The sequence below is a fragment of the Primulina tabacum genome, chromosome 14 (assembly GCF_025594145.1).
Source record: "Primulina tabacum isolate GXHZ01 chromosome 14, ASM2559414v2, whole genome shotgun sequence".
Taxonomy (NCBI): Eukaryota; Viridiplantae; Streptophyta; class Magnoliopsida; order Lamiales; family Gesneriaceae; genus Primulina; species Primulina tabacum.
In genome coordinates this window covers 510,358-526,580 of record NC_134563.1, presented here as the reverse complement: position 1 = coordinate 526,580, position 16,223 = coordinate 510,358, and the positions used below count along the sequence as shown (strand labels likewise).

General features: G+C 34.8%; 1 protein-coding gene across 1 annotated transcript; it reads right to left on the bottom strand.

Annotated features, from left to right (window-relative positions):
• Window positions 1-410: 410 nt before the first annotated feature.
• LOC142523695 (exocyst complex component EXO70A1-like) lies at window positions 411-11,290 on the bottom strand. The gene is made up of 12 exons (XM_075627430.1): window positions 11,010-11,290; window positions 9,753-9,848; window positions 7,856-8,061; window positions 7,023-7,274; window positions 5,390-5,528; window positions 5,096-5,308; window positions 4,253-4,458; window positions 3,377-3,577; window positions 3,195-3,294; window positions 1,699-1,808; window positions 1,451-1,597; window positions 411-830 (listed from the first exon to the last, which is right to left on the bottom strand). The coding sequence occupies exons 1-12, from the start codon at window positions 11,187-11,189 to the stop codon at window positions 713-715; spliced, it is 1,968 nt and encodes a 655-aa protein (XP_075483545.1). The 5' UTR covers window positions 11,190-11,290; the 3' UTR covers window positions 411-712.
• Between the last annotated feature and the right edge of the window lie 4,933 nt (window positions 11,291-16,223).

Below are 16,223 nucleotides of genomic sequence, written 5' to 3'. Positions count from 1 at the left end.
TGTTTGGAAGTTTAAAGATCCATGGTATGTGTCTCTAATATTTTATATACAAGTGGATGGTGGTATATTTGTAAATAAAATGAAATGACATGTTTTTAAAATTAAATCTTCACTCTTATTAAAAGTTATTTAGCACACTAGATTTAACTTTAATTAATTATATATTTATATTACGTTGATAAATTATTTGCTCAAGTCCTTAATCCAAGGACGATCTAGGTAGACGAGTAAAATCGATGTCTTTTAAAATATATAATTTGAAGCATATAGGATTCAAACTAAGTGGTTGTAATCCACATCATATTTTGTAATTTGACAGTCATTCATATGATATCGTGTCATTTGGTTCTTTTATATTAACGTTATTATGTAAGTTTTATAAAATTATTATTTTTAGAGTTAAATATATGTATTTCATATAATTATACATTTATTTTAAGGGGGTCTTGTCGCTGCCAGAGAAGAAGTGCGACATTATACATTAGCAAGTCATGGAGCTAAAAAGTGGCATATCACAAACTTCACTACACAATAATAATACAACACAAGTGATTAACTAGGACTTATTACACGCCAAATGCTTCAAACGTTTTTATTAGCTTCATCCTGTAGGAAAAAGAATCTTACAAATGGAACAGAGAACCCTCCTGCGGCACTGAGATGAGAATAGTGGCAACATCGAAAAGCAAGGACAGCATCGATCAAAAGTCTACTACCGCTTCGGCTCATTTAAGGTCTTCCCCTCGAAAAATTCACCAAGCATGTGTTCAAGATCCTCAGGTGTGTATCTGATGTACTTCTGGGCATTCTTACCATTCTCAACCAAAGGCCTGTTAAATGTCGAAAAGGGTTTATCTGTTTCACCAGAATATTTATTGCTTTTGAGAAAAAAAAAAAAAAAAAGTTGAGTAAATTGTTCATCTATATTGATATTCCTTGTAGTTTGACTCTGGCTGGCGCACTGGCGTACTTTAATGTATAAATTACCGCAAATGCTACCTCCGTTAAGTAAAAACTAAGAATGATACTTAAGGTCCTCATTATTCAAGGGGGTGCTTATTTAATTACTCAAACTTAGGGTGTCTGTAATAATTCAAATAATATTCAACATCTCAAGGAGTGCAGTTATGCTAACTATATTGCTTACATCGATACGCACGGTTAACAAGCTCCTACGAAGTTTCAATAATTACAAACTGCACATTTAATCGAAATAACCATAAATTTGTCTGTTAAGGACATGAGATGTCCTATTTACTCAAACCCCAGGTGATCTTGGTTACAGTAGTTTTGAGCAATTGATATTTGATATCACTATGTTACGCAACTTGCCTTCTCATTTTGTGTTTGACCAGATATTTTACACGGTATAGAAAATATGGAGAAGGATAATTTCAGATTTCTAGCATAACGAATGGATGGTTAAATCACAAGTGAAGTGCAGACATACCCAAACCGTTTAATGAAAGATCGATACGCCGGGAGCAAGACTTCAGCAACAGCAAGCCTAAGAGATTCTCGGAGTTCAGTGTCTGGAACGGTCCATTGAGACTGTTTTTGATGAAGTTCTTCAAATTGGATATTAAATGTTTTCAATCTAGATCATAAACATTAATTTAGTCAAATGAGTCATGGCACATCTCAAAAATTTAACAGCTAAAAGAGAACATTGTCACTATTTGAAACCTTGTATAATACCTGTCTTTGATAATTGCCCGAGAAACTCCGCTACTGTTTCCTCCATCAACGCTGACAGAACTGCCACCACCAGAGGATGTCAAGCCTTGAACAGATAGACACTGCAGAATCTGTTGGAAAAAAGGTAGGTTCACAAATTATCCCCTGTGACATTGTTTTGTAAGAAAACAGTCAATCGACAGGGTTCAGACAGACACCAGTCGGTACATATATAGCTGAAACTCAAGTACATAGAGGGGGATAGAACCTTACCACTAGCATAATACAAATATAAATAAAACCAGATAATTCATAATGTGGATAGACAAAGTAACAAGAAAAGATGAACCAGGGGATGAAGGAGAACGATATTGAACCTACTCATGGTTATGCATAGGGATGTAAACGAATTCAGCAATTTCGCGAACTTTTCGAGCAGGCTCGACAAATATTTGATTTGTATTCGAACTTATTGAACTCGAGCAGAACTCGAACATTTTCGAAATTTTTTCGAGCTGAACTCGAGACTAAATTATTTTGTTGGATAGTTTGCGAGCTGCTGCTCGCGAACCTTAATATTTTATATCATAATATTATTATATATTAAATATATATACATTTCGAGTCTTTCAGATTTTTCGAGTTTTCGAACATTCATTCTCGAACCTTAATGTCTGGGAAATAGTTCAAATATCTCGCGAATATGTTCGAACATTTCAAGCCGAACTCGAACACAAACATCATTTCAAGCCCAATTCGAGCAAACAAAATTAAAATTTCGAGCTTGCAATCGAGCTCAAACTCGAATATACTTAATTCGAGCCCAATTCAAGCCTTAAAACTTTACTAATATTTGACTCGATTCGATTCGTTTACACCACTAGTTATGGCCCCAAGCCTCACAATCAATCTTCCGACTGAAATGCCTCCTAATCTATCATTTCAATTATAACAATATACATAGATATCTCCTTAAGAGAATGATACCACAGAAATTTCAGCTTTAGCATCAGCATTATTATGCATGAAATAATCCATTTATGATAATATTGAAATTTCTGAGGCAACTAAATATCAAATGCCTACCAAGAGTGGCATAAGCTTATGAATTACACAATGATCCTGACTTCTACGAAAAGGGAAATGTTTCCAGGATCATTTTGAGGTAATGTAATAATTAACCTAAATTTCTGAGGCAACTAAGTAGAATCACATCATAGTATTAAATTATTTTAAAACTTTAGAATAATACCCCTGACTTAAAACATAGTATGATAATAGAGTATTTACGGGAATTGGTGAAAGTTTTAATGTAATGGTTATAACTGGAGATGTGAAAAGTTGAAAATTATGTTGAGAAGAGAAAAAAAACAAAATAATATTATTTTTTTATTTTATTTTGGAAAATAAAAAATATTTCTGGTTAGTAAACCAAAAAAGCCCAGAAGTCCTGACAATAAACATGAAATCAAAATGGAAAATATTGGTTAACAAAGGCCACTTTAAAGAAACAAGACCTTTGCCCATGCAATCCTCTTATATTGGTTTGCATGTTGCTGCACAATTCTCCGATGTCTTTGAACCCAGTCATCCCCCAACAAGTCTTTGGCTTCAGACCTAATAGAAGCCACAATATAAAAGATTTATTTTAACAAAGCACAACCAAGTAGCAATTCATAAAAAATGAGCATTTCCTTGCCTTCTGACCGATCTGACCATATAATGAATGTTGTTCATAAGAAACAAATGAGTCAGAGAGACATCTTTATACTGCTTAGATTTTCCATCCAAGTTGGTTTGAAGAGCCTGCATGATTCGCATGGTAACAGCTGCAAGCTGAGAATGAGAGTCGTCTCCGCTTACAAATTCTTGAAAAAGCTGCTTCAATGTTGATTGATAGCTGAAAAATTAAGGGAGAACATAAAGAAGTGACAGGCATTTAAATGCAGAACGACATACCTACCACACCAGTGATATCATCAGTCTTTCGTATTGTTCCAAGTCAAGACATTTTTAGAACATCACAATAGATTTCGACGCAGACAAGTTGACATAATTAGTAATAATATTTGATAAGCAAAGAGATTCAGCTGACAATCACACAAACACAAACAAATACGCATATGAAGCTCTTAAAACTTTTTCTTGGTATGAGCTCCAAGAACTTCTTACTTGCAATAAGAACCATATAAGAAAAAGAAAGTAAATTTGCTTTGCCGTATTATATTCACTATGTAAAAGTCATTGTAGCTAGTGACTTTGATGTTATATTAACTGTCCGAAGAAATTATCTCAGCAAATAATCTATCATCAACATCAAGAGAAAAACACATGTTTCTCATGCAAACATGGTGAACTAAATGGTCCAGTCTCTCAACGAGTATATAAAGTTGCACACAATCCACAGTGCGAGAATGTAGACTTGTAGACTCTGTTCTTGTTTGTTTATGGCTGATATTCCCAAGTTTTAAATTGCAATCTCAGAAAAGAAGGGTTTAAATGGAACAAAAGTGGTAAATGAGATCTAATTCAAAAGCATGAAGTAAAAAAGCAAGGATAGAGCTAGTTGACTTACTCAAACAAGAATTTCACGTAGTTAATCACATAACTTGTCAATGGATGGACAGTTCCATCTGCAACTGCAGTTTTTGTGGCATCTTTCTCAACTGCTTCTTCAAAGTCACCAAATGTCTCTTGGGCAGTTTGAGCAAGCCGCTTTGTCAATCCCAAGGCAGATTCTCTAATTTCACTACAAGATTTACCTCTGAAAAGTGCCTCAATCTGCCGAAATGCAATAACATTGACTTCGATTCAAATGCCTTTCTAAATATTAAAATTGTGATTGAACCTTAAATAAAACTAAAGAAAACTGATGTAGCGAATAATAGTGGCCGTCATGATGGTAAGGAATGAGTCTATACTAGATGTGTCTAGCCAATAGAGAAGTTTGTATTTCACAGTCAACGTGACTATGGGACAAACAAATAACTGTATCTTCTAAGGAAATAAATAATAAAGTAAGAAGCTCCTGTCCCCTTCAATCACATTCAGTAAATATGAGTATAATAACTTGGAAGGGACTGCACCAAACTTTCTGCATTTCCCATCAACACCCACATCTCACCTACAGACCTAGAACAATTGGTATTCAAGAGGAAAGATGTTGCACTTTTTCAATAGAGAAAGTAATTCTTGGGGGTACCGTATCCTTATGAAGTTTGGGACTGATTGACCATCTCAATAAACAACTTCTAGATAACAAAATAATAGCAAGAAATACTCTCAAATTTAAGTAAAGACCAGAAATTGAAAAACAATAGTCATGTGAATGTTAAATGGGCAAATTAGAGATCATCCACCAGCATGGTTCCCCCGTTTCTGAAAGAAAATTTGTACTTAAAAAAGAATTTCCCCATACCTCAGAGTGAAGTTCTCGCATTATTTCATACATATCTAAAAGCACAAATAACTTTTCAGGGGATCTCTTGCTTTTGGCAATCGCATCTCCAAAGCTAAGTAGCACCGCAACACTTCCATTGGTAACTTCAGCAAAACATTGATCCATGAGATAATCAAATCCCACAAAAATTTGGTCACAAACTTTACGCTCTCCAGCAAACAACAATTTGACCTGCTTGGTCATGATTAGTTTAATCCTTGAACCAAAATCTAATCAGACCATGAAGTTGCATCATTAATAAGGAAAACCTACTGCAATTCGCATAAAATGAATCCAATTCCCAATCTTAGCTTCCAAAACTTCCCACTGCATCTTTTGTACATCATCTTTGCTAAGCTTTTCCACCCCCAATTTCTGGAGACTTTCTTCCAAGACTGGAGAACGGATGTCCCTACAGAGAAGAACTAGTAAAACTTGAAGAACTGGTATAGTTTTATACAATGAGAAAATAAGAACAATTGTTCACATCGAAAGAATTTAAAATCAATTCCCACACATATCTGATGCTTAGTTGCTATACAATATCCATTTAAAGCATAGCATAGTACAGTAGCAGTTTTCCTGCACAAGATGGATGTGAAAGTTAAATGGTTATTGCAAGCGCTCACGACATGAATTGGATCAGCTCAGAAAGCTTTGTTGGTTCAGACTTCACCCCAGGAGTGAACTTCGAACTAGATCCTCAGATACTTTTCAGTCCACTTAATTCCTGAATCTTCTACAGGTTTCGTATGTATCTCTCTCTCAAATATCAAAGTCACCGAAAATACATTTCTTATGATTAATCCCTAAATAATTTTGAAAATTAACGTTGTTAATGTGGTCCTACACTCCTACCTTTATTGTTTCTACAAGGAACTCGGAAAGAAACATGAAATCACCGAGGGTTCTTCCCTTTCAAATTAAAGTTGTTCTCAACCCGGACCAAGAACTGTCACAAAGGGACCAATGTTGAGTTCAAGCCACTCAGGTGAAGTGGTCTGGGACAAGCGAGCCATGGAAAATATAGTTTTTGCCAAAATCAAAGCACAAAGATGGCTAGCAGCCAACCATTTATTCATATCTGGATGATAAGGTTCGTACAACATATCTCCTGAATTCAAGTCACATTATGTCTTCACATGTGAAAAATAGTGTAAAGATGGTAACACACTATCGCAACTGAGAACCTGCAGTTGGACATCTAATTGCAAGAATAGAACAAATAAAAACACAGGAACACTTGCCGGAAAAGAAGCTCGGTTCCTTCAGAAAATTAAAAGAGTTCATAAAGAAAAGGGATGCACGGTTGAAAAAATGGGAGGCAAAGAATCAGAGTCGGATCACATTGAAGTGGAATGCAACCACAAATTAATGCATCATGAACTTCCACCTCACAAACATTTTTGTCCCCAATCTCCCGAATCAAACTCATGAATAACAGGCATTTCTTATTATTATTCCGAATAAAGACACAAGTTGTTCTGCACAATAGCTTGAACCAGGGACTTGAAATTACAGGGTTCACTGGATTTGTATCATAATTTAGCTGTTGAGTTTATGAATGAGCTTTGTAATATGATTGATATTTTTTCAACAAATTGATATTATCATGTCAATGACTACTAGAAATTATAACTCCACAGGCATCACTGAGTACCACCAAACTGATCTAGTGTATACCGAGTATTGCAAGAAAATATTAATAGCGTTATAGCATTTGTCCAAAGGCCAAACAGATTAGACAAACCAAACACTGAAATAGCTAAGTCTGACCACATAATGATTCACTCTTCAACCTCCAACCGATTTAAAAGTTTCTTATAATTGCCAATAAGGTCTTCTGAAAGAAGAACAAAATTGCTTGTTATCGTATGGCTCCTGTATGGAAAACAGATGGATTTACCGGTATATTCTCTGTAACTGTTGTTGATTCCCAGCTTGAACCATCTGTTGGGCTAAATCATGCAACAGGGGCAAAATTCGAGGGGGAATTAGGGTTGGCGTCGTGTATGCCGAATTTTCTGTGCCATTGTTATGATGTTCTGAATGGCTTTTGGATGATGGAGTCTTGCCACTGGAATCTCCAGGTGATCCTGATGATGGTCTCATAGAATTTGGGAGGCACTCAAAAAGTCGTTCAGGTTCAACAGGTTTGCTGGAAAGAAGACAAAATCAAGTTAGAGAATATAAAACAAAATTATATGGCAGGTATAGAGCTATACTGGTCCATTTATAACAAGTGATTCTACATAAATTAACCAGCTCAAATAGTCAAAAATCTAAGATGTAAGGGGGAAAATGGAAAAGCTAATGAAGTCTAACAAGTCCATGTCATCAGAGAAAAAATCAACAAATCATACATATATAGTGATTAGTGATCCAAAACAAAAACTTTACATAACCCAACCCCCCACCCCCTCCGTCTCCCTGCCCTCGCTCTCTCTCGCTTTATGTGTGTGTGTGTGTGTGTGTGCCTCTCTGTCTCTATCTTATAACATGTGTGATAAAGATTAATCAATCTTGTTTTTTCTTTCAAAAACAGCTATTCACAAAATACAAACAATCCATCCCAAGATGGGTAGAATAATGAAATAAGTCAGAGTCCATTTGGAAAACTTACAGACCCAAAAATGATTGACAAAATAAGCTCTCGTAAAAAAATAACCAATAAAATCCTCTAATCTGACACCCATTTTCAACCTATCAGTATAGTTCCACAGAGAATGAGAAGCAAACCTGTAGTATGACAAAAGTTGCTTAAACTCCTCTTCCAGCTTTGAGATTGCCTTTGAAAGTAAATTGTTTGTATGATTGATCACTCCATCACTACTCTTGAAGCTTTTGTTGTTGCTGAAAAATTGAATGTTATTCCTAAGTTGCTCAATTGCTTGAAGATAACTTTCCAGATCCTCATTTGGCCCTTTAAGTATTTTTGCTTCAGCCTAAACAGAATCGATGACAACAATATGAATAGATGTCACCAAAAATAAAGAGAAATGAACATAAACGTTTGTTGAAACATTGTCTCCAGTAAAAAAAGGGGAAATTGGATTATATTTCTAAATCGCTTGCTCCTTAGAGCCGGTTGACATTAACAATATACAGATGACTGACAGAGCAGTTGTAATGTAACAATATTGTCAGATGATCCAAAAGTTAGCCACTAAGAAGCATAAGTTCTCAGCTCATAAGCAACTGATCTACACTCCACCTGGAATATTCTTGCACAACTGGAATATAACAAATACATATACGGGCATTACGCTTCAAGAAGGTATCATTGATCACAACAAATTGTAGAAAACACAACCAATCCATTATTCTATTTCTCAACGGCCAACTTGAAGAGTATTTTAATAATTGGATTCTAGTGCTTATTTCAAATTAATCCATCAGTCATTTTCTGTGTTGAACTCAAAAGTGGTAAATTATAACACCAACACCAAGACACCTTTACATGAACACCTTTCGAAATTAGTTTAACCTTATAGAAACTCTTCCAATGTCATCATATTTACGTGATCAAACTAAACCTCTTCACAAAAAATAAAAAAAACTAAGAATCTCAATCAGAAACACCGAGATTCAAGTCAGAGTATGTGTCAACCACACCAAGTAGAATAGTTCATGATCACATACAATTGAAGGTTAAAAGAGACCTTAAACATGTCAAGCTCCAAAAGTAAGCAGGAAAAAACATACAAATTAACACCGAATTGAGAAACTTCAGAAGGAAATTAGTTAAATTTACAGTATTGAATTCAGGATACAGAAATGACCAAGCTAGGTGGAACCAAGCTAGGTCGAACATAACTAGATCTATGGTTTGGACAGAAATTGGAGAACCGAAAATGACAAAACTAATATCTAGAATATTATCAACCCTTAAATGAGGCATGACATTTAAAAATGAAATAATATATCTTATGCATTATATTATATTAAATAATTATGCCTAAAAACGACCCCACAGTTCGACTGTTGTTGACCCTACAAAAGAAATAGATATGCATAAGGTGGATGCTCGAGAACCTGACGGCCATATCTTCTCGTAATATGAACAATTCATCGTGAATGCTCATGCATTTTTTAACTTGATTTTGACCTAACAGTTAGATTTTGGTTGACCCTACGAACAAAGTTAGATACCCGTAAGGCGGATGCTGGAGAACCTGAAGCTCAACTTCCACTTAAGATGCACCACCCTCCCTCTCTCACTTGTAAACTTTCTAAATTTCTTCTCTAATCTCCTTCATTCAGTGGTGAGCAGCACGTTTTTAATTTTTCCTTTTTTTTATGTAACCTAATAAGGAACTACTGTTGTGAAGTCTGTGTCCCTGCCCCATTTTATTTTTTCCATCTACAGATTTCTATTTTATGATAACTAGAAAAACCTAAGTAATTGTCGATTTCATGTCATCCAGAAAAAGTATGCAATGCCTATAATAAGACTGATCTAGCCAGTAACTTTAAAGACATCCAACTCTCATACAGAAATGTCTCTGGTGTACTTTGTCAGACCAAGCGGCAAAAATTCTGAGTAACCTATCTCATTTTACAGTACCAAAAGATGTAAATAGAGATGATCATCAGAATATCAGTGTCTTAACATTATTTAAAAAAGAGTTCTTACTTGGCGTGAAACATCAAATTGAGCCAATATGACTTCAGCAGCCTTCAAAGTTTTATCAATGTTTTCATGAGCTCTCCGAATAGCGTGTGTTCTAATCTGAAAAAGGTAAAGTGAGTACCAAATACAGAATAAGGAGAGACAAAAACGTAAAAAATGTGATTCCAAGTTCCAACAATGGACAATTTGGAAATGGCAGCTATTCATCAAAAAGAATAAAATATCAGTAACTTACTAATTCATTCTTCATGCTTCTCATGGTTGCGTGAATCACAAAAAGCTAAGAAACCAATTATGGAAACCACTCTAAACATTATAGATTTTTAAGGTTCCTACTCAACTGTGCTTCATTATTTGTGCAACTACTGAAATGCAATTTTTAAATGTTTCCATCTAATATTGTTTTGCCAAAAGTAGCAGAAAGCATATCAAAAGTTCAAAACTTGAGTAACTAAACCGGCATTTTTCTTCTAGTGAGAGGTTTCCAAATTTTTATCTCCCAAAACATCCCCGTAGAACTACCTTATCAGTAAAACTTAAGAACCATGGAATTCAAAAGAAAATATGATTGGTCCAAACCTAAAATGCATACTCAGACAAGATCGGGAGATCTTAATTTAAAATGAACAAAATTGAAACTAATAAGAGGAATTATAAGTAAACATGTATATGTGTATGACACTAAAGAAGCAGCTTATACGATTTGGTTCTCTTAGCTGCCCCTGAGTGTTCTTATTCAGACATACATTCCGGGTCTCATTGTCATTTAATCGTCAAATTAATCAACCAGTGAATTTGACGCAGGGGTGGAGATCAGTATAAGAAAGAACTGAGAGCCAGTAAACTAAAATTAGTAACTTAAACCGGGAAAATCCATAAATAGAAATTCAAACTTTGAATTTATAAGAGATAATACATTAAAAAAGAACTCAGAAAAAACCTTTCAAAATGAAAGTTAGAATCTTAGAGATGAGGAAGTTAACTACTTCGCAGCCATTTCTGAAGTTTCTTAAGAGTGAAAATAAAGCTTTGATTTCTTCATTGCCCCCAAACAACCTTCTTTTGAAACTGGGAAATTTTTTACTTTCCAAAAAACAGAAGAAAAACTGAGAAAGATTAATGAAAAAACAGATCAAGAAATCAAATTTTCAACCCATCTTCTCCAAGTCACTCTAAAGATCAAAACTTTAATTGCATCCCATCAAATTTCCAGTTTTCTCTCAAGATCCATACATAATGTACAAAAGAAAAGATTGTTACTTGAGTGGGGCGCATAGCAGTTTCAAGAGCGGAGAGGCGGTGGTCAAAGGAGCCCAAAATGGAGACCATGTTGTCTGTGATGGATTGGTTCTTCACCAGAGCCTCTCTCATCTGTGCTGCTCTTTCACTCAAAGCATCCACTCCGTCGGCGCTGCCGCCTTTTCTTGACGGAATTCCCATCTCTTACTGTTTGTTTGTACGGTGGATGTCTTGTCGGAAGAAAAACAAAAAACTATGGAGAGAGAGAGAGTCCACGGTCAGACAGATGTACATGGAAAAGTCAAGAGAAAATAAATTTTGTTCCGAAAAAGAAAAAATTTACGGTAATAACTCAAACTCTCAGAATTTATCAAACTACACACTTTATAATATTTTTCTCTCTACTCAATTGTATCAAATCTTTACAAACAGAGACCTATTTATAGGATTTCTTTGGAAAACAATCCAAAAACAATTTCATCATTACATACATCATCACACTAATTTTCAATATTCAACACTTAATTTTACCTAATTTTCAATATTCAACACTTAATTTTACCTAATTTTCAACATTCAACATTATAATTTTCAACACAAATATTTTTCATATTTTCAACATTCCCCCTTGTGATGATGATCATGATACGATGATGTCTTCATTACGTGATTTTGTAATGCCTCGTTAAAAACCTTACTAGGAAAAACTCATTGGGATAAAAACCATAGTAAGGGAAAAAGAGTGCAGTCACGTAAACTACCCCTCATGTTGACATGAACAATTCTTCACAAATTTCGTAGATTGCGCATCCCAATATTATATACGTGCTTTCTGAATATTGTCGTAGGAAGTGCCTTTGTGAAGAGATCTGATGAGTTTTCACTTGATTGAATGTGACGAACATCAATATATTTATTCTTCTCAAGCTCCTTGGTGAATGCGAAGAACTTAGGAGGAATATGTTTAGTTCTATCGCTTTTTATGTATCCTTCTTTCATTTGAGCTACACATGCAGCATTATCTTCATATAGTATCACAGGCTTCTCGTCGAATGATAATCCACATGAGATTTGGATATGTCGGCTCATTGATTTTAACCACACACATTCACAGATTGCTTCATGTAGTGCAATAATCTCGGCATGATTTGATGAAGTTGTTACAAGCGTTTGTTTCTGTGAACGCCAAGAAATTGCAGTGCCTCCACGAGTAAATACATATCCAGTTTGGGAACGTGCCTTGTGTGGATCAGATAAGTATCCAGTATCGGTATAACCAATTATACTTGGATTATCATCTTTTGAATACAAAAGTCCCAAGTCTGTCGTTCCTCGTAGATAACGGAATATATGTTTAATTCCGTTCCAATGTCTCTTTGTTGGATATGTGCTAAATCTTGCCAACAAATTTATGGCAAAAGATATATCAGGCCTTGTACAATTTGTAATATACATAAGGGCACCGATAGCACTTAGATATGGTACTTCTGGACCAAGAATATCTTCATCATCTTCACATGGACGGAATGGATCTTTTTCTATATTTAATGATCTAACAACCATTGGAGTACTTAAAGGATTTGATTTATCCATATTAAAACGTTTAATGATCTTTTCTGTATAATTTGTCTGGTGAACAAATATTCCACATTCTTTTTGTTCAATTTGTAAACCCAGACAATACTTGGTTTTTCCAAGATCCTTCATTTCAAATTCTTCCTTCAAGTATGACACAACTTCTTGAATTTCCTTATTCGTTCCAATGATGTTTAAATCATCAACATATACAGCAATAATTACGCATCCCGATGTTGTTTTCTTAATGAAAACACAAGGGCATATTGAATTATTTACATATCCCTTTTTCATCAAGTGATCACTTAGTCGATTATACCACATTCGACCGGATTGCTTTAACCCATATAATGATCTTTGTAATTTCACAGAATAACATTCTCTGGGTTTTGAACTTTGTGCTTCAGGCATCTTAAATCCTTCAGGGATTTTCATATATATATTACTATCAAATGATCCATATAAGTAAGCTGTAACAACATCCATAAGACGTATTTCTAAATTTTCAGATACCGCCAAGCTAATCAAATACCGAAACGTAATTGCATCCATCACGGGAGAATACGTTTCTTCATAATCAATTCCAGGCCTTTGAGAAAAACCTTGCGCAACAAGTCGAGCTTTATATCTTACTATTTCATTTTTCTCATTTCGCTTTCGAATAAAAACTCATTTGTATCCAACAGGTTTTACACCTTCAGGTGTAAGGACTATAGGTCCAAAAACATTAAGTTTATTTAGCGAATCCAATTCAACCTGGATGGCTTCTTTCCATTTTATCCAATCCTACCGATTTTTACATTCACCAAAAGATTTTGGTTCATGATCTTCATTATTATTTATGATGTCGATTGCCACATTATAAGAAAATATATCATCAATTTTTTCTATATCTTTTCGGTTCCATATTTTTCCAGTATTAATATAATTGATAGAGATTTCATGATTCTCGTCAGTTTGTGGTTCTGACAGAACATTTTCATCATCATGTGTTTCTTCAGGAACATCATTCTCTATTTTGTGATCATCATGTGTTTCTTCAGGAACATCATTCTTTATTTTGTGATCATCGTGTTTCTCTATGAATTTTCTTTTTCAAGGATTTTTATCCTTGGAACCGACTGGCCTTCCACGCTTCAGGCGTTTAATGACATCATGAGTATCTTCAATTTGTTTCTTCGGAATTTCAATTCGAGCAGGGGCATTTGCAGCATGTATATATGATTTAGTTGCCCCTTTTGTGTCTGCAAATGCATCTGGTATTTGATTTGCTATTTTTTGCAAGTGCACAATTTGCTGTACATCTTTTTCACTTTGTTTTGTTCTTGGATCCAGATGTAACAATGATGATACATACCACGTAATTTCTTTTTCGGTATGTTTCTGTTCTCCCCCTAACATTGGGAAGATTTCCTCATTAAAATGACAATCAGCAAAACGTGCTGTGAACACGTCGCCTGTCTGAGGTTCAAGATATCGAATGATTGATGGACTATCATAACCGATATAAATTCCAACCTTTCTTTGAGGTCCCATTTTCTTTCGTTGCGGTGGTGCAATAGGCACATACACCATACATCCAAAAATTCTCAGATGAGAAATGTCTGGTTCTTTACCAAATGCAAGCTGCAATGGGGAGTATTTATGATATGCACTTGGTCTGATGCGAATTAATGAAGCAGCATGTAAAATTGTATGTCCCCATATAGAAATAGGGAGCTTTGTTTTCATAATCATTGGTCTAGCAATCATTTGTAGACGTTTAATCAATGATTCAGCCAATCCATTATGTGTATGTACATGAGCAACATGATGCTCAACAATGATTCTCATAGACATACAATAATTATTGAAAGTTTGGGAAGTAAATTCACCAGCATTATCAAGTCTAATTTTTTTGATTGTATAATCGGGAAATTGATTCCTCAATTTTAGTATTTGAACAAGTAATCTTGCAAATGCAACATTTCGAGTTGACAATAAACATACATGTGACCATCTGCTGGAGGCATCAATCAATACCATAAAGTATCTGAATGGTCCACATGGTAGATGGATTGGTCCACAAATATCACCCTGAATACGTTCAAGAAACATTGGTGATTCAGTTTGGATTTTGGCTGGTGATGGTCTTATAATAAGTTTTCCAAGAGAACATGCTTTACATTGAAACTTATTATTCTGAAAGATCTTCTGGTCTTTCAGCGGATGACCATGTGTATTTTCTATAGTTCTTCGCATCATTGTTGAACCAGGATATCCTAATCGATCATGTCAATTGGTTAATATTGAAGAATTATCAACTACCATGTTTGATTCAATGGGACTTATATGTGTATAATGCAATCCAGTAGGGAGCATTGTTAGTTTTTCAATCACATATTTCTTTCCTGATTTATATGTGATAAGACACATATACTTCTTATTCCCTTCATTCATTGTTTGAGTATCATAACCATGGGAATATATATCATTAAAACTCAAAAAATTTCTTTTCGATTGTTGTGAATATAAAGCATCATTGATCAAAAATTTTGTACCATTAGGTAACAAAAATTGTGCTTTACCACATCCTTTAATCAAGTCTACAGGACCTGATATTGTATTCACCATTGTTTTTGTTGGTTTTAGTTCCAAGAAATATCTTTTATCTCGGAGGATAGTGTGCGTTGTACCACTATTGGGTATGCAAACTTCAGCTTTGCTCATACTATTTTCCATATTTAAACTTCAAAAAAAATATGCAATGAAATAAAATTACTGACAATACATATGTAAATATAACACATATCATAATTGTACAATAAAACATTATTATATGAATACATGAAAAATAAATTATTGTACATTTATATTCTACCATTATATTGTTCATTTTCAGAGAAATCATTGAGAAAATATGTAGCATCAATATTGTTCATTTCTATCCCACCAACATATTGATCATTTCCAGAGAAATCATTCATAAAATCAGCAGCATCAAAATGAGTTGAATCACTCAAACGGTCACTTCGTTCAGTGAAGTTGGTCTCTTTTTCTTTCCCCTTTATCGATTCTTTATAGAGCTTGCTAAGGTGCTCAGGGGCTCGACAAATACGAGACCAATGTCCTGGAGTGCCGCATCTGAAACAAGAACTTTCAAATCTTTTCGAGTAATTTTCATTAACACTCATGTTCTCATGATGTCTTTTCTGTGGATGGTTCGTGACGCCCTTTTGAGATGAGTTATAAAAATAACTATCTCTATTGTTTTCAAAACCACGGCCTCGACCACGACCACGACCACGACCACGACCAATTCCACGTTCACGTCCACGACCACGACCTCGACCTCGACCAAAACCTTGTCTCTGGATTTGATTTTGGTTTCCAAGTTTAAATTCATTTTTACTCACAACATTTACTTCTGGAAATGCTGTTGATCCAGTGGGTCAGGACTGATGATTTCTCATTAATAGCTCATTGTTCTTTTCCGCCACAAGAAGACAGGCGATGAGTTCAGAATATCTCGCAAATCCACGCACTCTATATTGTTGCTGTAAAGTTATATTTGATGCATGAAACGTGGAAAATATTTTTTCAAGCATTTCCGATTCTGTAACCTCATGTCCACAAAATTTTAGCTGCGAGATTATTCGATACATCGCTGAATTATAATCA